This window comes from Durio zibethinus, chromosome 26 (genome assembly GCF_047325235.1).
Source record: "Durio zibethinus cultivar Kanyao isolate XHJ-2024 chromosome 26, ASM4732523v1, whole genome shotgun sequence".
Lineage (NCBI taxonomy): Eukaryota > Viridiplantae > Streptophyta > Magnoliopsida > Malvales > Malvaceae > Durio > Durio zibethinus.
Window position 1 is genome coordinate 7,836,539 of NC_143187.1, and position 24,625 is coordinate 7,861,163.

Here is a 24,625-nt window from a genome sequence, read left to right on the forward strand (position 1 = left end):
AGGTGCTATAACCTTCTCCATATGTAATCGAATTATCGAACCCTATTCTGGTTAATAGACCCGAACCTATTCTTTTAGGGAACCTTAGTCAAGCTTAGGAGTTCTTTAAAATGATAGATTTCTTAGGTGACTAATCACACCTAATAAAAGATTGGTAGCGACTCCATTCATTTATTAAATCTAACGATAGATCCCCGAATCTAAATGTTATGACAGTTTGATGACTCCACTAGGGACATTAGAGAGTTAAGCCATAATTTCTGAATTTATCCTATCCTTTGAACTAATGGCTTTAAGTTATTTGTTTACTAACATTTTTGCTTTTTTGGTTTCTTATTTGATTTATGGGATTGATAATTTTGTGTTCCTTCACACACACTACCACATGCATTTGTATTACATGGGCTCTATACCCAGGTTCAGTCTCTTTTAGGAGAAAGTAAAGTACCTACGCTCTCATGAGATGATAATCTTCGTAATGGCTAGCGAAATACTCCTACTCAAATTGAATCATTTTCGTTGGTAGCCTGTGATGAGTGAGGATTAGACTGCCTTACTAGTTTGTGATGGACAATAATGTAAGAAACAATTTGGGAACCTTTTAGTGGTCAAAATTTTCTAACCTTGCATATAGTTCAACCCTAAGAAACCAACTTAAGCCTTTCCTATCCATCAATAGATACAACCCAAAATTAGGGCACAAGAAGGAACAATTTGTTATCTAACCATTTTGTCTACTTGATTTTGTGCATTTATTTGTCATTTCATTCTCATGTTCTAACATTATCATATCATGATCATATTTAACACTATCGTTTGCATCATTTTCATATAGAAAATATTTGTCGCATATCAGTTATTGATAAATCAAATCTCACACTTACATCCATGGAAAGTCAAATGCAATCAAAGTCTATATCAGTCCACTATAAGTCTACTCATCAATTGAAAATTAAGTTAGAAGCGGGTCAAAAAAAAATAAGGAGATTGCTTGCCTAAGGATTTTATTTCATCATTACCTGAAAAAGTTCATTTAGAGCTATAGCAAAATGATTTATCCGAATTAAGCAGTATATGGCGATGCATGAATAGAATAAGACAGAAGGAATTTGAGAATAGATATGGAGACATAGCTTCACTGCTACAGGTGCAAGGGGATAATAATTTGATTAGGGCTATCATTCAGTTTTGGGATCTTTCATATAGATGTTTTATTTTTAATAAAACAGACATAGTGCCCGTAATTAAAGAGTATATGGTCTTACTTCGTTTCGATCTAACAAACCCAGACAAGATTTACTGGGCCAACAAGGTAGGTTATCGTAAAAAACTAGTGCAAATGCTTGGACTTAGTTTGCCTCAAATTGATTTATGTGTCAAGATAAAAGGTGAAAGTAAGGCTATTCTATGAAGTTTTTTACGAGATTTCATCCAGGGGCACATAGATGATGATCACGGATTAGTAGCTATAGCTATAGCTTTATATGGATTGGTGATCTTTTCGAAAGTCATCGAATATGTTGATGTTACAGTGGTGAATTTTGTTGATCAGTTAGCATATCAGGTTAATGCAGTACCAACCATTTTGGCAAAAACCATTCGATCTTTAAACTTTTGTCGTAGAAATGGTAAAGGTCGATTTAATGGATGTTTACAGTTGCTTTATGTATGGATCAAGAGTCACATGGAATGTAAAGAAAGTCAATTTCGTAAGCCATACCTTCGTTCTAGTATCCCCATCAAAGAATTCTATTATAGCACATAACCTCAAGCAAAGTCAAAAGAGGAATGGGTTTTTTATTTTCGAGCTCTTGATAGTCAAAAGATAGTTTGGAAAGCAACTTGGATGTGTCATAATACGATGTTATACAGTTACAAAAATGAGCCATGGGTGTTTTTATTAGGCCTATAGGGTGCTATTACTTATGCTCCAGCTTTAGTAAGAAGATAATCCAGGTGTGAGCAATTCATTCCAGAAACCTATGGACTTAACCAAAGAGAGTTCCCATTCACTAATAAAGAGGCATATGAAATTGTTGAAAAGATCAAAAAAGCATGAAAGCAAACCACAGGGTTAACCAAGAGAGGTTTACTTATGACATCATTTCAGAATATAGTGTATGGCATACGAGGAGGGGAAAAGACATTGTGATTCTCAGTGAATAGTTAGGGTATTCCCCAAAACCCATTCTTCAAGATCCTTTGCTTAAAATGGAAATAGCTAAGAGAAAACTTCAGTCTGAAAAAGATGAGTTAGAACAAGAAAACAAGCGATTGAAGATAGAAACGAGAGAGTGTTCACGACTTCAAGAACTAAAAATCCAGAGCCTTACAGAGTAAAAAGATCAATGGAGAGCCTTATTTAATGATTTAGATATGACACATTCGTTAGTCACACTCGAGTTTACCCGACTTTTAAAAGAAAATAAATTGTTAAAAGTGAGGGTGGAAGAAGAACAAAAGGTTACTGCTATGGCACATAGACATAACTAAATGCTACAAGAGATAGTGGATCAGTGCATAGCACAAGTAGAAACTTTGTCTGATGAATGCAGAAAACAAGCTCAACAGAGTGAGTTATGGAAAAACATGTGTATAAAAAAATAAAGGCATCTAAGGTATTTGTTTGATCAGATATGCATTGTTGCAGACACATCATCAGAAATGGAAGAAAAAATGGAAAGTTTGAAGGCTATGGTGCAACCAGTGGGAGTGCATGGACGATATTTACTTGATTTCTTAGACGAAGCACAAAATCATTACCAACAAGCTAGGAAGTTTATAAAGAGGCATTAGAAATAAAGAATGATATTTAGGACTTTAGAATATTGCTTTGACTTTATTAGGATGTAATTTTGAAATTTTATTTAATAAAGTTTCAAATGGAGATTTCTTTTATCAATATCGATGATATGACAAACATTAGTACATTTCATGCATACATTTGCATATCATACAGTTTTTAATTGTAATTGTGATGTTAAAGGTTTAAAGATAGTTCCATCTAGTAGAAACCTCATCCATCGATATAATACAAGAGTCAGGGTTAGAAAAATGGAGCAAAAAAATTCTCATCGATTTGAAAAATTAGAAAAAGCTCATGAAAAGATTGAGAATGAGTTAAGTAAAATTTTAGATGCTTTCAACAAATTAAATAAGAGAAAAAGAAAAGAAGAGAACATAAGCCAACAAGACCCTGCATTGCAAGAAGTGACTGACCCCTTATATCCATCTGGTTTTGGTCCACCTCAAGCTCAGTCTACACAAGAGGTTCCACTACAACACTTCACATATCCTACATATCTTGAAATGCCATCAGCCTCTAATCCAAGGCATTACCATAGCTATGTAAACCCTATTTTTATTGCAAAGGCAGTTGAACTAATTCAAATCCCTTATTTGAATGAACTAAAAGGAAAAGACAAGAAAAAAATAAAAGTAAAAGCTCAGGAAAATTTTAAAATTAGTATGCTAGAACAAAAGCTACGGGTTATGAAAGGAATTGGTTTCTATGGTTCAGTTGATGCTGCTGGACTTTACTTAGTCCCTGATATGATCATTCTTCATAAGTTTAAAATATCAGAATTTGAAAAATATGATGGCACAAAGTACCCAAAAACTCATATTATCACGTATTGTCAAAAGATAGCAGCCCACGCTCATGACGAAAAGCTACTAATGTATATTTTTCAAGACAGTCTTACTGGTTCTACTATTAGGTGGTATATCCAGTTAGACAAAACTCGTATCCATTCTTGGAGTGACATGGCCCATGATTTTATTAGTCAATATCGATATATCATGGATCTGACCCCTGATCATTTATCTTTACAAAACTTGAAGAAAAAGGCCAATGAGACTTTTAAAAAATATGCCCAAAGGTGGAGGAATATTGCTTCTCAAGTACAGCCTCCTCTGACTAAGAAAAAATTACAGTATTTTTTATTAACACTTTGAAATCTCCTTATTATGAAAAAATGATAGGAAATGCAACAAAAAATTTCATCGACATGATGATCTCTGAAGAAATTATTAAAAATGCCATCAAGAATGACAAGTTGAAAGAAAGAGAAACCAAGAAGGCATAAAAAAAAAAGAAATTGAAGCTCAAACTGTAAGCTTTGATAGACAATAATTCAAGGTTATCAACCCTATCCACCCCAAGGTTACCCTTCATACTATCCTACTGTGGATAATGCCTCATCCTACCTATACCAGCTAGCTCTACAACCACCTTATTCATCCATATACTGATCAATTTAGCCCTCAAGATTTTACATATAGCCTTAACATTCAAACTTCTGTAAGAGCTCAAATTTGTCCTACTAACCTAGCAAATGGTTCACAAGAACAACGAATTACTCGAGAAAAACTTATATTTGATCCAATCCCTATGACTTATAGGAAGTTATATCGAGAACTCTATAATAGCCACTTGATTGTCTCTAGTCGTGTGGAGTCGCTCAAGCCACCCTATCCTAAGTAATATGATCCTACAGCCCACTGCGATTACCACTATGGAATTACTGGCCATTCTACTAAAAATTACACTGCTTTAAAGCATAAAGTGCAACGGTTAATCAATGATGGAATGATAAGTTTTGATCAAGAAAGAGCAACAACACCTAATGTTAGTGGTAACTCATTATCAAATTATAATGCTCTGAGTGAAAATCAAGAACACATTGGTTAAAAAGGGTCCGGAGAGTCACAATAAATTGAAGGGTAAGAATTCAATAAAGATTCTTCACCTGATCGCATATAGGGATAATTTTGGAGAATAGAGATAAGGCTGATTGAAAGTTTCTTGTCATTTTAAGATTTTTTTTAAAGTAATGTTAGGTTTCTTTTAGGCAGTAGGATTTCATTTTTTATCATTTCAATAAAAGACAATTTAATGTATTTCATTACATTTTCTTCTTCATTCAACTACTGTTCTATGCTTTGTCACCTTTCATAATTTTGAGAACTCATTCACATTGATTTAAGGAGATTATTAGAGCAAAAAAAAAAAAATCAGCTACTAACAGATGTGAGATTAATATATCTTGAAGATGGACAGTTTTTTTTTACAAATCCATGAGCTTGTTTTTGCTCAATAGATAAAGTTCAAGAAAAGTATCCACATTGAGATGAAAAATGGTCATCTTTCTTTTACCATTTGAAAAACCATTCATTGCTACCCCTTTGAGCCTATTATAATTTTTTTTTCTAAAAAACCTTGACCAAAGATCACTCTCCATACTAAGGGGTAATTTTTTTGAGAAAAAATAGTCTAAAAGATCTAAAAAAAATAAAGAAAAATGTCACAAATGATTTGGGGTAAAAAAATGAGAATCTTTTTATGAAGAATGAGATAGAAAAGAGGAAAAATAGTAAAATGATATAGAGTGAGATAAAATACCAAGCTGCATCAAGCGATGATCCTTTGGTTTTGAACCCTTTAAACATACATATTGAGCCTATTTTATCCATTTCTTTCATTACCCCATACCAGGGCCTACATTACAACCTTAAAAAGTTCATTTGGATCAAGTATGAATGCTCGAATTGAATAATCATATGTTGGGCAAAGGTGTGCTCATGATAGAATCATGTTATTGCCCTAAAGATTAATGTGTGAGAGATATCAATAATGGATAAAAGATGAGAAAAAAAAATGGTGAAAGGTGAAAGGTGGAAAAAAGAAAAAGAAAAAAAATTAAAAAAAATGAAAGGAGGAAAAAGGAATACTCAAATTAAAAATTCGAAAAGACAATTTGGATAGACCAAATCTCTGAGCTGAAAGAGATGAATAGTTCAAATATATAGAAGATCAATGCATCTAAAAATCCTCCAAAGTTGGGATAAAATTTGAGGAGCTCAAAATGATTTTGACAATCAATGAAATGAGTTCTTAAAAAAAATCTTGAATTAATGTTCAAAATTGTTTGAATATTCATTTGTCTCAATGTCATACATCTAACTTGTTTCTTTCCCCATTTGCTTTGGTACCAAAACTCACTTTTCATTCTTTCAATACACTTTTCACTCTTTTATTCTCACATCTCTAAAATGAATTAAGAAAATACTTGATTGCATTGTATTTATCAAGAATTGAAATGATAATGAATGAATGAATATGTGCTTAAAAGAGTCTTGCATTCATTTGAAAAGAAATCCAAGATGATAAAAAAAATGAAGAGATCGTAGAAGCCTGAGAATGATGATTTGAGATAACACGTGGTATGTTCAAATGATGAAAATGGTGATGGGTTGGCCAACAAATGAAGAAAATGCAAAAACTTAAAGAGGTGATATAACCAAGTGATGAATTGATCGACATGACTTGCGAGTTATGATTAAATGATGAAAATAATATGGATCAGTGGATAAAGTGGTTAGGGTTGAAAAGCTTATGAGTGTAACCTAGTGACGGACAATAAAGTTTGTTCGAAATGGTTAATGTTGAGACACTTATGAGTAGTGATCCAGTGATGGTGGATGAAACTTGTTTTGAAATTTATTAGTGCTGAAAAGCCCATGAATGATGGTCAAGTGATAATTGATTAATGAAACTTATCCCAAAGTATTGAGAAACTAAACAAGGAAGAATACGAAATGGTGGAGTTTTAAGAGCCATATTACCATAATTATTTAGAATTTCATGACATTATTAATATCCGCATTATAAGTATCATGTTGGCATCATTGCTTGAATAGTACATGCATATAATTTGATGAATTAAACTTTGTTTGGACATGTATGGTACTATGAGAATCTAGGTTGTTGCATTTGCATAATTAAGAAGGCATTTGCATTTTTGGTCATAACATTCATTCATGCAAAATTTTAAGTCACTTGAAAAATAAATTGTGAATATTTTGATGAGAATTTTTGAGAACTCAAATGAGAATCTTTGAGTTTTAAAATGAGAATCTTTGAGGAGTGAAACCCTAAAGTTCATCGAATGTGAATCTTTGAACAAATGAAAAGTTTTGAATTTTTGGATGTAAATCTCCAAAATACAAAGCTTCAACTTTTTTGATATGAATTTCTAATGTTTTAAATGAGAACCTTTGAACTTAGATGTGAAATTCTAAGTTTTATTACATGTGAGCCTTTAAACTCAAATGAGAAGCTTTGAATTTTTGGATGTGAATCTCCAAAATTCAAATGAAAAGCTTTAGATTTTTGGATATGAATTCCAAGTTTGCCAAATGAGAACCTTTGAAAAGCCTTGAACTTTTGGATGTGAATCTCCAAAATTCAAATAAGGATCTTTAAATATTGGATGCGAGTCTTGCAAGTTGCAAATGTAAATCTCGAGATATTACAAATTTGAATGAAACTGAAATTTTGAGAATCAAATTTCAGTAAATTCTTACAAAGTTAAAAGATTCTTGTGAATCTAAACCTCTGAATGTTGAACTCAAATTGTGAATCCTTGAGTTCCCATTACAAAATTCCTTCAATCACGATCTATAACTCTTTTGGACATGATTGTTAAGCAGTAATTTACTTTTCAAAGTTGTGGTGCCTCTATTTAGAGGAGCAATTTACTTTTCAAAGTTGTGATGCCTCTATTTAGAGGAGCAATTTACTTTTCAAAAGTTACGGTGCCTCTGTTTAGAGGAGTAATTTACTTTTCAAAAGCTACGGTACCTCTATTTAGAGGAGCAATTTACCTTCAAAAGTTGTGGTGCCTCTGTTTGGAGGAGCAATTTACTTTCAAAGTTGTGGTGCCTTCATTTAGAGGAGTAATTTGCTTTCCAAAGTCATTGAACCTTTGTTTAGAGGAGCTTTGTTTATTTTCAAAGTCGTTGAGCCTCTGTTTAGAGGAGCTTTAGTTATTTTCAAAGTCATTGAGCCTTTATTTAGAAGAACTTTGTTTATTTTCAAAAGTCATTGAGCATCTATTTAGAGAAGCTTTGTTATTTTTTTTTTTAAAAAAAAGTGTCAAATTGATTAGGTTGTCTACATCTTTACAGAATTTCTGTTTCACAGAAAATACGTAAAGAGGGGCAGCTATAGACATTCCAATCTGTCTGGGGGTCTACAAGATCAACTTTGACAATTAAAAAATTAAAAAATAATAAAAATGAAAAAACAAAAAAAGTTGTTTGAGTTTGCATAAAACTGGGCTGGTAGAGTTTGGATTTGATTCAAAGATTGAATCTCAATCATAAGAAGAAATTGAGATTGATCAAAAATTTTTCTGATCAATCCTTATAAATAAACGCTAGAACACACAAGAAGAGGGGAAAAAAATTGACAACAGGCAAGGGAACGTGAAGCTGCTGGCACCAAAAGAAAAAAAGAAGAGGAACAAAAAAAAAAGGGGCAGCAAGAACAGAAGAAGCTAGCAGGAACCAAAAAATAGTAGAAGGCAATAGTGGATGGGAACCACATGCGTGTGGAGTAAGTGCCTTAGTGTGCTTTGATGCCTTAGTGTCATGTGATAGGCGCACATTGATTTGGTAGAATTTCATCCCAAAGGCTCACGTCAACTTTGGTACTTTTACTTGCTTTTATTTTTATTTTTTCAAAATTTTTAATTGTTTGGTACTTATTTTTTTTTCTCTTTATTTGATTGTTTATTAATTTGTTTTGTTTTTTGCATAATTGTTTATTTATTCACTTTGTTTTATGGTTTTCATTATTTGATATTAAATTTAATAAAATAATAAAAAAATAAAAATTTTGAGAATAAATATTAATCATCCAATGATAAAATTTATAAAAATTTCAAACGGTAAATTTTTATGAAATTCCTAGGTGAGAAATTTTGTTTAAATTTATCCAAAATGGTGGAATAATTTAGATAAAATTTCAATAACAATAACTAATATTTATTTTCAAACCAAAAAAATTAAAAAATTAAAAATAATAAAAAACATAAAAATATAAAATTTTTGAAATTAAATACAAATTACCCAATAATGATATTCTTAAAAATTTCAAATGATAAATTTTTAAGAAATCTCTAGGTGAGAAATTTTCTCTAAATTTGACCCAAATTGTGAAATGATTTAAATAAAATTTCAATACAAGTAATTGTATTCTTTTCTAAATAAAATTTGAATTGAAAATATTTGATAATTATCTAAAGATGAGATCAAACAAACTTCTGATTCTGGCCAAACAAGTCAGGTTCAAACAGAAATCCCTATAATCGATTTGTTAAACAAACGAACGGTTTCTCAAGGAGGTACATATTTAGACTTAACCAAAGTCCCTCTTCAAAATTATGAAAAAACCATAGATGATTGGGCACAATCTATGTCTATTGTAGTTACAAATTATAAGGAGACATGGGGTAAAGAAAGATTTCTCAACTATTTTTGTGGCACATGGCAAGGTGATGTCCTTTAATTCCTCAAGAAATGGGAGAAGACAACCCTTAGAGAACAGCAGAAATCCTCACTGTTAGCTATCGGTAATATCCCTCAACTTTTGAAAGATTTAACCCAAATCTTGAAAAATGAGTTTTACGGTAGTACAGAATCCCTGGATCCTACTCAAGAAGCTTAATTTATTTTATCAAAATTAAAATTATTTGATATAAAGTTTTTAAATGATTTTTCTAAAAAATATCTTTCTGAATATCAAAAATTCGATGAAAAACATTCCAAATTTTGGTTACAACAATATTTTCTTAAACTTCCCTCACTATGGGATGAATTAAGTTCTCAAAATTACCCTGTTTACCATAATTATATCCACAAATCAATTCATCTCTTTGATGAAGATTTTTAGCTTTTAAGATACATCCCTAATGTTCATCACTAGCATCTGTCTCTAAAATTAATAGGTCACCTTGTTTAGGTAAATAGACCTTAGGTATAGTAGTTAATTTTGATTTGATCTGTTTGACAATATCAAAATCGTTAGGTGTCCAGACAAAATCATTATTTTTACGCAATTTACGCAAAAGATAGCTTTCTTTTTTGGAAAGGCTTTTGAAAAATTGTCTGCCATAATTAAGTATACCTAACAGCTGTTGTAGCTGTTTGACATTTTTCAGTTCTTCTAGAAAGTCTCTGATATTGGAGATAATGTGATCCTGCAGGGTTAGTCCGTTTGCAGAAGGATTAAGACCAAGAAATTCAATTTCGGTTTGATCAAGTTCAACCTTTTTGGGACTTAAAATAATACCGTGAAAAATAAATTCTTGAGCAATAAAATTCAGGTGTTTCCTGTGCTCATCTAAAGTATTAGAAAATATTAAAATATCATCAATGTATACACAGTAAAATTGTTTATGTTTGCAGAAAATACTGTACATCCAACGCTGAAAGATTTGAGGTGCGTTGCATAGAGCGAAAGGCATAACAGTCCATTGGTAATGGCCTGCTGGTGCACTAAAAACAGTAAGGGGTTTAGAGGTTTCATTTAGCATGATTTGCCAAAAACCTGACTTACAATCAAACTTAGAAAAATATTTAGCATTTTTTACTAAATTAATTAAAACATCTTTTCGAGGGATAAAATAGCCATCAAAAACAATATTTTGGTTTAATTTCTTGTAATTAATAACCATACGGGGTTTACCTCGTTTAATCTCAAAATGATTTCTTACCATGAATGCTGGACTGAAATGTGGACTGGTAGTTGGTTCTATCAGACCTTTGTCAAGCAATTCTGAAATTTGAACTTCAAATTCATCTATATCCTATTTGGTATAGATCATTGGCTTTACTCAAATAATCTTTTTTGGAGACTGAAGAGTAAGTTCACAGTATCTTGGACTGCGCTTCCAAAGCTTCAATGGGTCTTCACTGAAGTTTTCATGTAAAATTCTATAAAGCCAATATTTTTCATTAATAGCTTTAAGTTCAAAAATATGGGTTATTTCTGGTTGAAAACCATTATCACAAACATGATTGTGCTTGGATAATAAAGGAACATCTATTGATTTTTTATCAATAGTAAAAACAAGATAATCAGAAAAAACTGAAAAGGGTAAATATTTATGTATAAAATTATTTCCTAATAACATGTCTCCATGCATATTGGGAAAACATAATATTTTAGGTATAACAAATTTTATATCGTTTAAGGCAACAGGTATATTTTTTGCCTTTAGGTTAACAATGGTTTCTTTACCATCGATACCTACTATTATTATAGGATGCTTCATGGGTTGCCATTTGGTTGATGGTAAAGCATTAGGTCAACAGCTAGAGATTGTTGCTCCTGTGTCAATCAAAATATTCAAACTATAGGGTTTATAGTTTTGAAAATAAAAATAACCTTCAACATAAATATAATATCGTACCTTGTTGGTAAATGATATTATTTCTTGGGAAATACGAAAATTATTTATAGAATGAATCATTTTAATATCTTCATTTCTAGTTTTTCTAAAAGAAGAAGTATGTGAGTTAATTACAGAATTAACATAATGATAATGAGTTTGATTATCAACTGTACCTTATTGAAATGGATTATCTCTGGTAAAAATAAGAATTTGAGCAGTATCAGTAGTACCTGATTGGCACATACTATTTGCTCGTCTAAGGGTTTTTGTACTGTTGGTACCTTGAAATCCTAAAAAAAAACTTCGATATGGAGTACAAAAAGATTTATTACTAGTTATACTCTCGATATCATCATCTGTTTGATGTTCAAAAATATTTACTGGGGGTAAAACCAGATTTGGATTGAAATTGGTTGTTTCATTTGGATTTTTTAAGTAAAGGTTTTTTCCTGATGAGAAAAATTCTAAACTTGGAACTTTCTGTTTTTCAGAAGTACTTGAAAGATCTTCGAGACACCATCCTTTTGGGATTGATAAGTCTGCGAGATTTACTAATCTAGGTTTAATTTCTGAATCAAAAATATTTGGTTCAAAATTTTCAATAATATTAGAATCTATCGGTTTGATAGAGGTATTAGTAGTATTTGTAAATTCATATACCGCTGACCAGTTGATTGAAAGATCATGCGATGTCGATTCGAAATCAAAATTGAGTATTTTGATTCGAAGACATAAATATTTTTCAATGTTTTCATCAAAAATAGAAATAAAATAGTTTGGTTTAACTTTAAATAAAACTATTCCTGCTGTTAAATTGGATTGGATTCCTCCGACTACAGCATTTGCAGGGTTTTGAAAACGATGGTCCATTAAAACAGCTATTATGAGAATATCCTTTGTGGATAAAAATAGTGGCTTAATAGTGATCAAAATCATTCCGATATGGATATATTTGACCTTTGGATATTTAGAAAGAAAATTGTGTATTTTTTTTTAGTAAAAAGAGAAATTTCTACTAAGCCTTGTTTAGTGTCAGTAGCATCTGTATCACCAGATAGTTTTTCTATATGGTGTTTAGACCAAGGTTGAAATTTTTTAAACCAACTTATCTTATAAATCTCATCTGGTTTGATGAGTTGTAATTCTTTAATTTTATCATCAGAAATAAAATGAGTTTTTCTCATAATATTTTTGAGTTTTACCATACCTTCTTCGTTGTTAGTTGTTGTACCTGTAGAAGAGGAAACTGAAACATTATCCGTGTTAGATTCTATATTCAACATAAAAATAAAGTGAGATTCATCGTCAGAAGAACTATAATCAGTTTCAGAAAAAACTTCATAACAAATTTCTTCATCAGATAATTCTTCAGCAAAACAAATTTGAAAAACAATTTCATCAAGTTTTTTGATCATTTTCTTCGCACTTTTTCTTTTGTTAGGACAAGCGTTTGCATAGTGACCATCTTGATCACAAAGAAAATATTTACAATTAGTTTTAGTTTTAGAAGAGTTTTTCTTTCTTTTAACAATAAATTTACCTTTTTTAAGTTTAAAAGTTGTTGTAGGTTTCCATTTTTTTCAAAAATATTTTCGTTTTTTCTTAAAACGAGATTTCTTTGAAAAGGATTGTTTATTACAACCAAATTCAAATTCATTTTCCAAAATCTTTGTACATTGTTTATACGAAAGTTTGGATTTTACCTGTTTTGCAGCTTTTTGCTTTAAACAGTATTCTGTTACCTGAGTTTGAACGTAGTGTATTCTACATCCAAGAGTATCATATAGTTCTATACTAGGATTTGCAGCATGAATAGTTTTTTGGGTACCTTTCAACGAGAAAGATTTTACCAACCCTACCAAATATGGGAATTTGATACCGTATCCGGTGGACACTTTCTTCAACCCTATGATATACTTGATCCACCTACAGACCACATCGAATTCTCTGATGATTTAAACAAAATCATCTCTAAATATACTAACCCAAACTCCTATCACTTCCAAACAGGAACAGACCTTATGGACAAAGTAAAATTCTTTCTCCATTTAGCCACCAAACAAGACTATCCAAAAATAGCTTGTTGGATAGATGGCAGACGTATTTTTGTTAAAAAATTCATTGAACCACATGAAGATTTTGACATCGAAAATGCACCAGAAGCAATTGAGCTTTTGGATAAATTATCTAAAATGAAAGATCTGGATCATCCAACTAATCTACTATACTAGTATCAAGAAGGATGGTAGATATGGAACAAATCATATTCAGGATCTTCCTCATTTCCCCAGTCACTCAACGCACTGGATGAAGAATTTCATAACTTAAACAATGCTATAGAAGGATAAAAATATGCATATTCTAATTCAGGATAAACCAAAACAAACAGTCGACACAAAAAGACAAACTCTATTCGGTGCTAACGACTAGCAGACAGAAAACACTATAGCAGTCAACTGTAGCAGAAGATAAGATGTCACTGTAGCAGTCACTGTAGTAGAAAAAGATAGAGACCTACCACGGAAAACACTGTAGCAAGTTACTATAGCGGGTACTGTAGATAAAACTTCTATTGTACACTGTAACGGGTAACTGTACAGAGTTACTATTCATAGATTAAAATTTTTCTATTTAAAGCCTCATTGTAACTTAACTCGGGGAGGCAAATTCTTCACACCCTCTCTCTCTTACACTTTCTCTCTCTATCTCTATTGTCCTCCAAGCCATATATAGATATATAGATATAGCTTTTGTAATCTTTTATACATAGATCCTTTTCACACCCCCCTTTGTAAATGGTATCAGAGCTCAGTTTTGTATAAAAGTTTGCTAAAGCTTGTATTATTGGTTCTACAATAAAGATCTACTTGTTATTCATCTTGTAAGATTTTCTTTACTCTTACTTGCATCTTCTGCATAAGCTCCTTGTTTCAAAGCGCATACGTGTATATCTGAATGGATAGTTGGCTTTTATGGCCTGAGTTGCCTTTTGTTGCTAGCGTTTCAGAACAGCACACCGATTTTAAGCACCAAAAACATGGAAACTTATGAAGAAAATTCTTGTATTTGTCAAGATAAGTCTTATAATCATGACTTGCATATAGATCCTAAGTATGAATATAGTAATATTAGCATAAATAGAACTGTAAATGGTTTAATAGATTTAACTTCTTCTTTCTTTCAAAAACTTTTTGTAAAAATGGATAATATTGAAGATAAAGTAGATATGCTTGTAGAAAAGATGGACCAAAAGCATGTTCCCCCTAAAACATCTAAGGATTTTGGACCACTTTACTATGGCAATATTATGATGAACGATGACAAACCCTCATCTTCTACCTTTGCAAAGGCGAAACAAGAACAACTTGATTTCGACTCTTATAAGTATATTATTGAAAATTTTAAATTAAAAATGTAGCAAAGTAATGATCCGCAACAACGGATTGATTACCTTAATGCTATTGAGACTCTTTATGAAGAACATAAAGACCTCTTTCTTAAATATAAATATCATTATATGCTCAACTATGACACAACCAGTGCCAATAGTGAAGAAGCAAATAGTGATATAGCAGATGATAATTTTGAGATAAACAATTTTTTGAATTTATGTGAATATTTTGAGAAAGACAATTTTATTTCTTCTAAGCTAAACAAGCTTAAAAGAATTCTTCTCTTCGAAAAAGCTGCGGTATTCTTAACCCAAGAATTATTTTAGCAAATTAATTTTTCTATTTCTCAGTCAACAGAAAAACTGTTGGTTGAAAAGTTTTCAGATTATTATACCTCTACTTATATGTATAATACATCTTTTGGTGAGTACATACCTAAACTAGTTTTCTCTAAATTTGACCTAAATGGTGAAAATTTTAGAAATTCAAAAAGAAAAAATATTTTTAATTTGACCCAAATTGTGGAATAATTAGATTTATTTTTGACGAAAATTGATAATAATAAATAATAATAAATAAATCTTTTTTCAACGACAAAGCCTCTTCAAAAAATCAAATGGGATTCTTGAATACTCTTGAAATGATGAAGTATTTTTTAAGAGTTCTACCAGATTGATGGAGAATCTTAAAAATTATTTCCAATATTTGAAACCATTAGACTTCGAACCTTAGGATAAATTTGAAATAATATGGTATCATCCCTTGGATGGGCATATGGGGGTTCTATAACCTTCCCCATATGTAACCGAATTCTCGAACCCTATTCTGGTTAATAAACCCGAACTTATTCTTTTATGGACCCTTAATCAAGCTTAGGAGTTCTTTAAAATGATAGATTCCCTAGGTGACCAATCACACCTAATAAAAAATTAGTGGTAATTCCATTCATTTGTTAAATCTAGCGATAGATCCCGGATCTAAATGTTATGACAATAGTCCCAAGGCAACGGCAAGATTTGTAGTTTCAGCTCAAAGACGAGAATAGAGGGCACTTTTACTCAAAATCGTTCGAAACATTCGAGTCAGTAGCTAGATCCTTTAGACATCTTCCAAGTTCTCTTATATTGCTCCAACTATATATAATTTTTCGTATGTCCAACGTAAAAGCTCTAACTAACCCCTCTGAGTCATGCTTTCTGAGGCCTGTAGTTATGGAATCAATATGTGAAGGATAAGAACATAACAAATTCTGATAATCTTTAGTTTGGAAGAGGCCACGGTATATAAACCAGGAACCCCAAGCATCGTTCATAGTTCAGAAAACTAGTTAATGCTTCATTGAAATTAGGAGCTTACAGTTGAACGTGGAATCTGAAGAAGAATAAATGAGTTAAAGTACAAACACAATGAAGCGGCTACGCCAGCTATGAGGTTATATAGCAGCCGTCGGTTGTCTTTTGTGGGTATGAAAACTGACTTGAGTGTATTTGTTAATTCATACAGGCGATGAGATATCTGCAGAAGGAAGGTAAGATGGCAGGAAAATGAACAAAACGAATACAGCCAAAACTGTTGGCGAAATATAAGAGTGGAGAAAATTTTGCTTACCAAGATATAAATGGCAGTTGTGAGCATCAAGTTGAGCTGGGGATATTCTGGGATAAAACAAAGAAGCCACTTGGGTTGTCCATTAGGCATGTCTGATCTGCATGTAGGAAATGCAATTATAAGAATTTTATAGACCTTTAAATTTGTTACTCTTGCACAGCTTCAGTGTTTTGTAGAATTATCAAGCATAAAAAGGACGTAGAGGAAGAACTAGATATGATTGAAGGTCAAACTATTTCACTACCAGGCTATTTTATAAATATCAGTTTGAGGAAAAATTAAAAATAGAAAAGTTTAATTGGTTGACAAACCTCAACCAGATATGAAATTGAGAAATGTAAGTCTCCAGAGTAATCTTGCCAAGCCACCTAGGTAGCACAAAAATGTATCATAATTAGAGCAAGTGCAAAATAGCTCCAAAGACTCCACAAAATGCAAATCAGTAATCCATAATCTAGTCAGGAGAGCACAATTAATGAATTAGTAATAGTCCAGAAGCATACGCAAAAAGAGTCAGAGTAACTTCGAAGCTGTTGAGTACAATTCCGCAAGCAAATATAGACACTAGAATCACAAGAAAGCAGAGATGATTGTCAGATCCTGGAAATTGAACTAAAGTGATTTGTTTTACAAGGTATTCCATGTGCCTTCACATAAAGTTCCTCAAGTGTTCTAAGTAAACTAGGCAAAGAAATCCTTAAATACGCACGTTATGGGAATCCAAGATGTGTAGGGATGGTATTTGTTGTAAGTAACCTTGTCCATCTTGTAAATACATTCATACCACATATATCCAACCTGAAGAATTTAAGAAAATACATAAAAGCATCCATCAAAAACCAAGAAGCATAAAAGTAAAATAGTGATCAAAAGATCAGCCAACTTACAAATACAGAAACTGCAACAATGCTTGCTTTGATTGAGAATCTTCTCTTGGTTTGACATTCCTCCAATTTTTCCATCCATTTCTCAACCTAAGATTTAAAACATTTCAAAGAGATTGTTGTGCACCAAGGGACCAAGACTTTCCGGTGATTAAAAAATTTAACTTACATTGGGATGATAGTAGGCATGTATCAATCCAATTATCCATATAGAGCGATCAAGGCCAGATCTAAACTGCCACTCATGCAGTTGAGGGAGATCAGGTTTTGCAGGATCAGTGTACCCTGCATTTGAAGGGAGAAAAAAGTGATATAAGCAAACAACTATAACATATCCAACCCAAGAAGAATGAACTTGTTTTGAGATAAATATGAAAATAAAAGTCAACAGAGTTCATTCACATGTGGGGTACGCATAATTGAAAGCAAGACATTCAAGGGAGCAGAATATAAGGAAATGAACTTTCTAACCTGTAAATTACTGGTAAGTTTATAAATTAAAATAAAAGTAGAAGGAAGTTGGTAGGTTGCTAACCTAATAGGAAAGCTAATGGACTCCAGAATATTTCAAAAACTCAAGGAATTTCCCATATAAATATAAGCAATTAGAAAGCATGCAAGAATTTTCACAGCCATCACTGATGGTATCTCATTATACTTGTTGAAAATGCCAAGAGCTCCATACACCATTAGGGTGAAGAAGGTGTGCATTGGGCAGATGTAGTAAAGCATATAATCATTGTTGAGAACAATGCAGCAAAATGCCACAAAGAAGTTTAGTCGCCACATCATCTGCATTAAATTGAAGTTATACAGGCACCTCAGTTTTATCGATATGAATAAAAAAATAAAGAAATACATAACTGGAATGCTGATATGGCATTACAGCCCAGAGAGAGAGTATCACCTGGGGTGAAACGTGCTAGCCTAAAGTCCTTTCTAATATAATAGTACGAGAAGTTGCCAAATCCAAGGAATCTTAACTGATTTGTCAAATGAGGTTTTTTTTTTTTCTTTAATTTGGAATCTTCTACAAACTCAATGTGCTGTATTACACTACAAAGAATAAGAATCTCTGCCACTGAGTTTCCCTCCTAGCTTAAAAGTGAAAGAGGAGCCATGGTTTTATATTCATGATTGTGAAGTGGAAATTGAGGAGGTATAAAAAACAGTTAAACTGTAAAGAGCAATTAAATTTGGGATAGTGCAAATTTTTTAGGTTTTAATTTGGCTGTTTAATCTTGATTGGAAAACAAAAGGCCAAGAAAAAATTTTGATGATCTGCAAATTAAGCATTTAACTTTGATGGATAATAATAAGAAAATGGTTTTATTTCTGCGTGACCATGTACAAATTATCTACGATGAATTATAAGGGCAGGAGATTATGGCTTTGATTTTGGGACCTAAAACAATAGGGCTAGAGATGATACCAGAGACATGGCTTAGTTGCTGCAATTTGACAAAGAAAATGAATAAGAAAAATGTCTTACTAAAAAATAGTACAGAAAAGAGAAAAAAAATGATAAAACCATAAAATAAATTTTGTAGTTTGCTTCCCTGATCTTCATCTGTGTTGTAGCGAGCTGACTTACCAATGATGTGGAGTAGCAGTTCTTGAGGTTTTCCCACATCAAAGTCGAGGAAGTTTCAAAAGCAGCCAGCCAGGCAGGGAGGAAGGAGGAGAGAGGGAGGAGAGTTTATAACGAAAAAAGAATGTAAATATATATACCAGCTAATTGTGGATGGCAATGCAAGTTCTCTTCATTGCCCTGAAAGAAAAGAATCCTTCCATCCATATGAAGCACGATTGTTTGTAACGACACAAATTGGATGTGGCTGATGATGATGATGATGATGGGTATATGTCCATAGGATTTGTGCAGACATGAATCATGTGCATGTTTGAATTTGATGGGTCCGCGGTGACTGATATTACTGGAATTACAGGCAATTTTGAAGAATATGGCTGATCCAGGCATGGCTTTATCAAGGTCAATTAGTTTGCAATCAATAATTACTACATTATTTGCAATATTTACAGCTTCAGACAACAGGAAAATCATAAGCATTATCAAAGGCATCAGTCAAGATCATGCAATTAGTGGATTGATTTGACCATTTTATTTTATTCGGTACATCTTGATATCTTACACTCTGCTAAGAAATGGCAGTAAATTAGTATCATTGTTTTCTTTGCTACAAATCTTTGATACGCCATGAAGCTCATGTCTTCAACCAGAGGAAGCTCTTAAAGCTTGATTATTGACATCTATGTTTTTCTGTTCACTTTCAGACTCATGGCTATCTAGATAATGCTGGTAGGCATATGAAAGAAAGCCCCAGAGAGCCAAAAACATGGCAACTACCTTTATACAATCCATTTTGTCACGAAAAAAGATAACAGCAAGAATCGGAACCACAGGCAACGCGAAAACAGTTACGGAGTTGGCGAATAAAGAAGACACCTCAAAAATCAGTGCTGTGCTTCCAATAGCAAAACCTTGCCAGAATACACATATCCAAACTAAAACCATGATATATGATAACTTTCCTAGTTCAAATTCTTCCATTTCTCCCTTTAGACCTTTCCATTCTCCACTAACAAAAAGTCCCACCAGTATTGCACTTGCTGCTACTATTGACTGATAGACTATCATATCCATGACTGCTGAAAATGCATCCCTTTTTATGACCTTCCGAAAGCAGAACTGTGCCAAAGAGAGTTCAAATCCATTCACCGCAGATGCAAGAATGGTGCATATGAATCCGATTACATGCTTTCGTCTCGAGACTCCCTTGGGAGTTGAAGAGTCTTCATGAGACACCAGGAGGATGGAAGAGATGGTGAGAAGGATCAGAGAATTGACTATGAAAGGAGTTAACTTTTGTGAATTGAGAAAATAGGAGAAGAAAGCATTGAAAGCTAACTGGGATACAGAAATGAGGGAATATGTAGACACTGGAAGGTATCGCAATCCAGTTGAGAACAGCAAGCAGTATATAGCTACAAGCAGGCCAAGGCAGACATAAACTGATGCAAGAATCAGGGTTGATGGTGGTCTTGCGTTAGTACTCGTTGCAGTTGAATTTTTAGTGAAGAAATAGTAAAGAATGATAATTGGGAAGCCTGCCAGTTGCATAAGTGTTGCCAACCATTGGCTCTTTCCACCTTTGTCAAAGTACAGTCTTCCCAACATTGTAGTAATTGACTGACCAGAAACCACAAAGAGTGTATACAAACCTATACGTAGCCATCGCTTATAGTTTTTGGGTCTAGGCTCTATCGATTGATTTGAAAGCTCCATATGTTCCTCCGATTTCGCCTCCAGTCTCCTGAACTGGTAAAAAACAAAGAAAGTATCGACTTAGGGAGCATTGATCCGTACTTGTGATGAACTTGATTTTAGCTAAACACTCGAATCTGTAATATGTTATTTGGTTCTTTCTCTTTTTGTGCTAAAAGAGTACGTGGGTGCTTTGTAAGTTCTCATATTTTGTCATGCTTTTTAGCTTTTAGGCTGTCAGATCTTTATTTTGGATAGCAGAAGTTTCTATATTTTTCTTTTTGTAACAGATCAGATGTCAGAGCACCCAAAGCAGTAAGCTCTTGCAGATAAATTGTATGTATTCCAGAAAAGTTTCTGGAATTCTGAGTAACAAATGATGTAGTTTGCTATTGCAACTTGATCATGTTCTTAGGACATCTTTAGGTTTATATTTACAGTAATAGTAACTCCTAGAGATGGATTTCTTTGCTATTTGTACTTACTGAGAGGGAATCAAAAGTTATAGTCACTACTCACTTCCTGTAGCCTAGTTCAGGTGTAGAACTAAAGAAGCGAATAAGAAGTCATATCTCAGACAAAAAGGAAAAAAAAGGAAGGAAGAAATGACACTTATAACGCTGGCTAACCTGGGATCGAGTGTTGCAGTAGCTCAGCTTCTCCCATGTCAAAGACAATGAATATTCTTCAAGATCAAGTTATGAGGAAAGAAGAGTGGAAGAGATGATATAGACTTGTACTCGAATGACAATGAGCCATGTAAATGCATGGCTTGCCTTTTCGAACAAAAATGGGGAATCAACCCAAAAGGACCTCACTCAATTTTTCACTGGACCCATCCTCCACTGAAGGTGCAGCACAGTTAGAAATCAGAATGGTCTCCACCGTGCTGTCTTTGCTCACAAAATGGGGTGTGTGGCGCAATTGGAGACCCAGTTACGGCGCATTGAGGCTCCGTTTGTATCGAAATGAAGCCTCACGGTCTGCTTTCCGTTGGTTTAATACCATCCCTTGTTGCACCCGCAGAGCCTAAAGATCAAAGCAGAAAACAGCACCGTATCTCTTTTCTTTTCCCTTTGGGCTAGCTAATAAGCCCAAGGAATTGGTTCCCGATAAGATGGCCCTAGGTGAGATTCCCTTAAGATAATGCACATGCATTATTATAGTCATATTATGATGATTTCAGCCTCAGGAAAGAGGAGTTAAACATTCTTTTAATTACAGGGGCGACGGCTCAACGTTTGGAGTTCAAAACTTATTATTTGGAAGTTTCAAATCCGAATCTTACAAGAAAATTTTTCTTTCGGCTGATATGAAAATTCAACCAAGTGCGCACTTCCTTCAGCTTCGGTCATTCACAACAATTCATCAATAATTTTCTGTGATAGCGTAATCTTCATTTGTCTACTTTGATTACGTTTTTTTTTTTCTTGAAGATCAGGTTTCACCTATTTTATTCATCAAAGTTTAGTGGCCAAATTAAATAAAAAATCCAAATTTAGCGACAAAATTAAATTAAATTAAAGTAAATGGACAAAATTCAATATTGAGATTATCAGCCCTTACCGCCTTCATTTTACTAATCCAGCAAGGAGCTTTTTTTTTTTAATATAAACGTATATCTAACACAATAAATTAGTGCATATTTAGTGATTCAATTTGTTATGCGAAGAAAATCTGAACAAAACTTAAATTTCAATATATTCATGGACTATTTACGTGTTGGATTCGAGCGTATGATTGAAATATTATATATATATATATATATATATATATACACACACACACATATGTGTGTGTTGCAAGATGTTAGCATATAGCAAAAGAAAACCTTGACCCTTCGGAAAAGGAAAATAAAATAAAATAAAAATACAGGAAGGAGATATTAGGTGAAAGGAATTAAACTTTGCTTTTTCCATAATTTACACATTTGGATGGCAGATACAAAAGAAGCATGATACTTCATACATACTGTTCTGCTGGAAGGCTATGGCAGATACAATATGCTGTAACCCCCTCAGCAACGTGTATCAAGCAAGCATTCAGGCCTTCTAACAGCTGGAAATTGTGAACCTAAGCTCCAATCTCCATCACAATTATTAACCAACAGATTATCCTAGAGGATTGATTAACTTGATAGGAATTTGTTTGCCCAGCTATAACCTTTAATTAACAGAGGCTTCTAGAGAAAAAACATAGAGGCAGTTGAGTGAGCAATCTTACCATTCATTCATAGAAGCTAGGCTCTGTTATCTGAATGAATAACCTCTCCGAGGGTGCAATCTTCAGAAATTTCAGTGGCTATTCTGTTTTCGATCTTCGACTTTTGATGGTCAAGATAGTGCTGATAAACATAGGAAATGAAGCCCCAAATAGCCAGCACCAGGGACATTCCCTTTATTCCGTCCATTTTATCATGGAAAACGAACACAGCAAGTACTGGAACAATAGGCAAACCAACTGTACCTATGGCAATGCTGTAGAGGGAAGACACCTCAAAAATTAATCCTACCGTACCAATAGCAAAAACCTGCCAACTTATAGCAGTCCAAACCACAGTCATGACATAGGAAATCTTCCCTAGAGCATATCCCTCCATTTCCCTCTTCAATCCCTTCCAATCTCCGCTAGCAAATAGTCCCACCGCTATAGTGCATGATGCAACCAGTGACTGAAATACTATAACATCAAGGATAACTTTAAATGTTTCCCTCTTTAGTAGCTTTCTGAAGGCGAGCTGCTGTGAAGCAAGCGCCAAGCCGTACACTGCAGCTCCACCAATGGTGCATATGAACCCGGCTGCATACTGTCCTTTAGAGACGCCAGCAGGCTTTTCAGTATGATTATTTGCTACTAGGAGAACAGAGGAAATAATAAGGAGAACTAGAGAATTGATGATGCATGGAGTGAACTTTTGTGAATTAAGGAAATAAGAGAATAAAGCATTAAAGGCCAGCTGGGATGCTGTAATTAGAGTAACTGTAGATACAGGAAGGTACTGTAAGCCAACTGAATAAAGAAAGGAGCTTCCAGCTACAAGTAGCCCGAGGGGTACATAGACCAATGTTAACAGTTTCAGGAAAGATGGTGGATTTGAGTCGATAATGTTGTTAGCAATGGAAGATTTGCGTAGAAAAATGAAGTAGCAAGGAATTAGAATTGGGAAACCACCAAGTTGGGCAAGTGTTGCAAGCCACTTGCTACTTCCACCTTTGTCGAAGTAAAGTCTTCCGAGAATTGTAGCTACAGACTGGCCACAGAGGAGAAAGATTGTGTAGAGAACTATCCGGAGCCACCATCTGTAGTTCTTAGATCGAGATCCTCTCATGTGGTTGATACCATTTGTTTGCTCGGTTGAATTTTCTTTATTAGCTTCTTGATCTGCAAAATGTAAAACGATTATTACTTCTTTATCAGAGTCACATTACAGTCATGCCTGCAGCTTACACATAATTGTAGAAAACAGAAATTATATACGGTGGCAACTGAAAACATGAATCCTATATTCCATGGATAGAAACAAACTTGGAGTTGTTTGGAGGGAAGACATGTTTCGAGGTAGTTGAAGATTTGATCTTACCATTTCAGTAGAAAATGTTTGGTCAAGGAGAGCAATGAACAATATCAAATGTCTGCAATTACCCAACTCTCTCAGTTGCACATTTTTCTTGGGAGAAGAGAAGAGAAGTGCAGAGAAACATGTTACCATTGACTTGAGAAGAGAAGTGCAGAGAAACACGTTACCATTGACTTGCTTTTCATTTGGATAATCGAAAATTTTATTCCAATATCCAAAGAAAGCACAAACATCTGCTACAAAGTTTATAAAACTAGGATTAACCCAGAAACACCAGCCCGTAGATCATTTTTTAGTACAACAGAAGAACTAATACAAGCTATCTGTCATGTTATCGACTTTTTGTAAGCATTCTAGAAAACCAGCCAACTTACCAGTGATTTCGAGTTCTAACTGAACTTCTGCCATTTCTAGCAAGCTAAGCTAAATGGGATTAATGCTGAAAATTCAAGCCAAGGATACAAAAAGATCGGAGACGATTTTGCAGCCAAATTAGAAACAAGCATGTGAATTTAAATACTGGGCTAGTTCTCATATCTGATATCAGTGACATGACATTGACGGTAATAAATGTGCCATTAATCCTAGCTGCCTCCTACGTCCAATTGCTACTCTTTCTCTAGCAAACAGTTTTT

The 24,625-nt window shown here is 33.4% G+C and overlaps 1 protein-coding gene and 2 pseudogenes across 5 annotated transcripts; all 3 read right to left on the reverse strand.

Moving 5' to 3' along the window:
* Positions 1–15,620: 15,620 nt before the first annotated feature.
* Positions 15,621–17,949, reverse strand: LOC111274218 (protein REDUCED WALL ACETYLATION 3-like; annotated as a pseudogene). Its single transcript, XR_016333927.1, has 8 exons — positions 17,663–17,949; positions 17,297–17,412; positions 17,131–17,217; positions 16,953–17,041; positions 16,747–16,807; positions 16,555–16,611; positions 16,244–16,340; positions 15,621–16,150 (listed from the first exon to the last, which is right to left on the reverse strand). The product of XR_016333927.1 is annotated as a protein REDUCED WALL ACETYLATION 3-like (transcript).
* A 16-nt stretch (positions 17,950–17,965) lies between these two features.
* Positions 17,966–21,956, reverse strand: LOC111274889 (putative purine permease 10 pseudogene; annotated as a pseudogene). The gene is made up of 2 exons (XR_016333926.1): positions 21,043–21,956; positions 17,966–20,467 (listed from the first exon to the last, which is right to left on the reverse strand). The product of XR_016333926.1 is annotated as a putative purine permease 10 pseudogene (transcript).
* A 342-nt stretch (positions 21,957–22,298) lies between these two features.
* On the reverse strand, positions 22,299–24,622 carry LOC111274887 (purine permease 21-like). 3 transcript variants are annotated; one of them, XM_022859884.2, is made up of 2 exons: positions 24,365–24,622; positions 22,299–23,794 (listed from the first exon to the last, which is right to left on the reverse strand). In XM_022859884.2, the coding sequence occupies exons 1-2, from the start codon at positions 24,396–24,398 to the stop codon at positions 22,653–22,655; spliced, it is 1,176 nt and encodes a 391-aa protein (XP_022715619.2). In that variant the 5' UTR covers positions 24,399–24,622; the 3' UTR covers positions 22,299–22,652. The 3 variants fall into 3 exon arrangements, with proteins under 3 accessions (XP_022715619.2, XP_089611067.1, XP_089611068.1); XM_089754941.1 differs by having other exon boundaries at positions 22,299–24,223; positions 24,365–24,620; XM_089754942.1 differs by lacking the exon at positions 24,365–24,622 and adding an exon at positions 23,994–24,358.
* Positions 24,623–24,625: the final 3 nt, after the last annotated feature.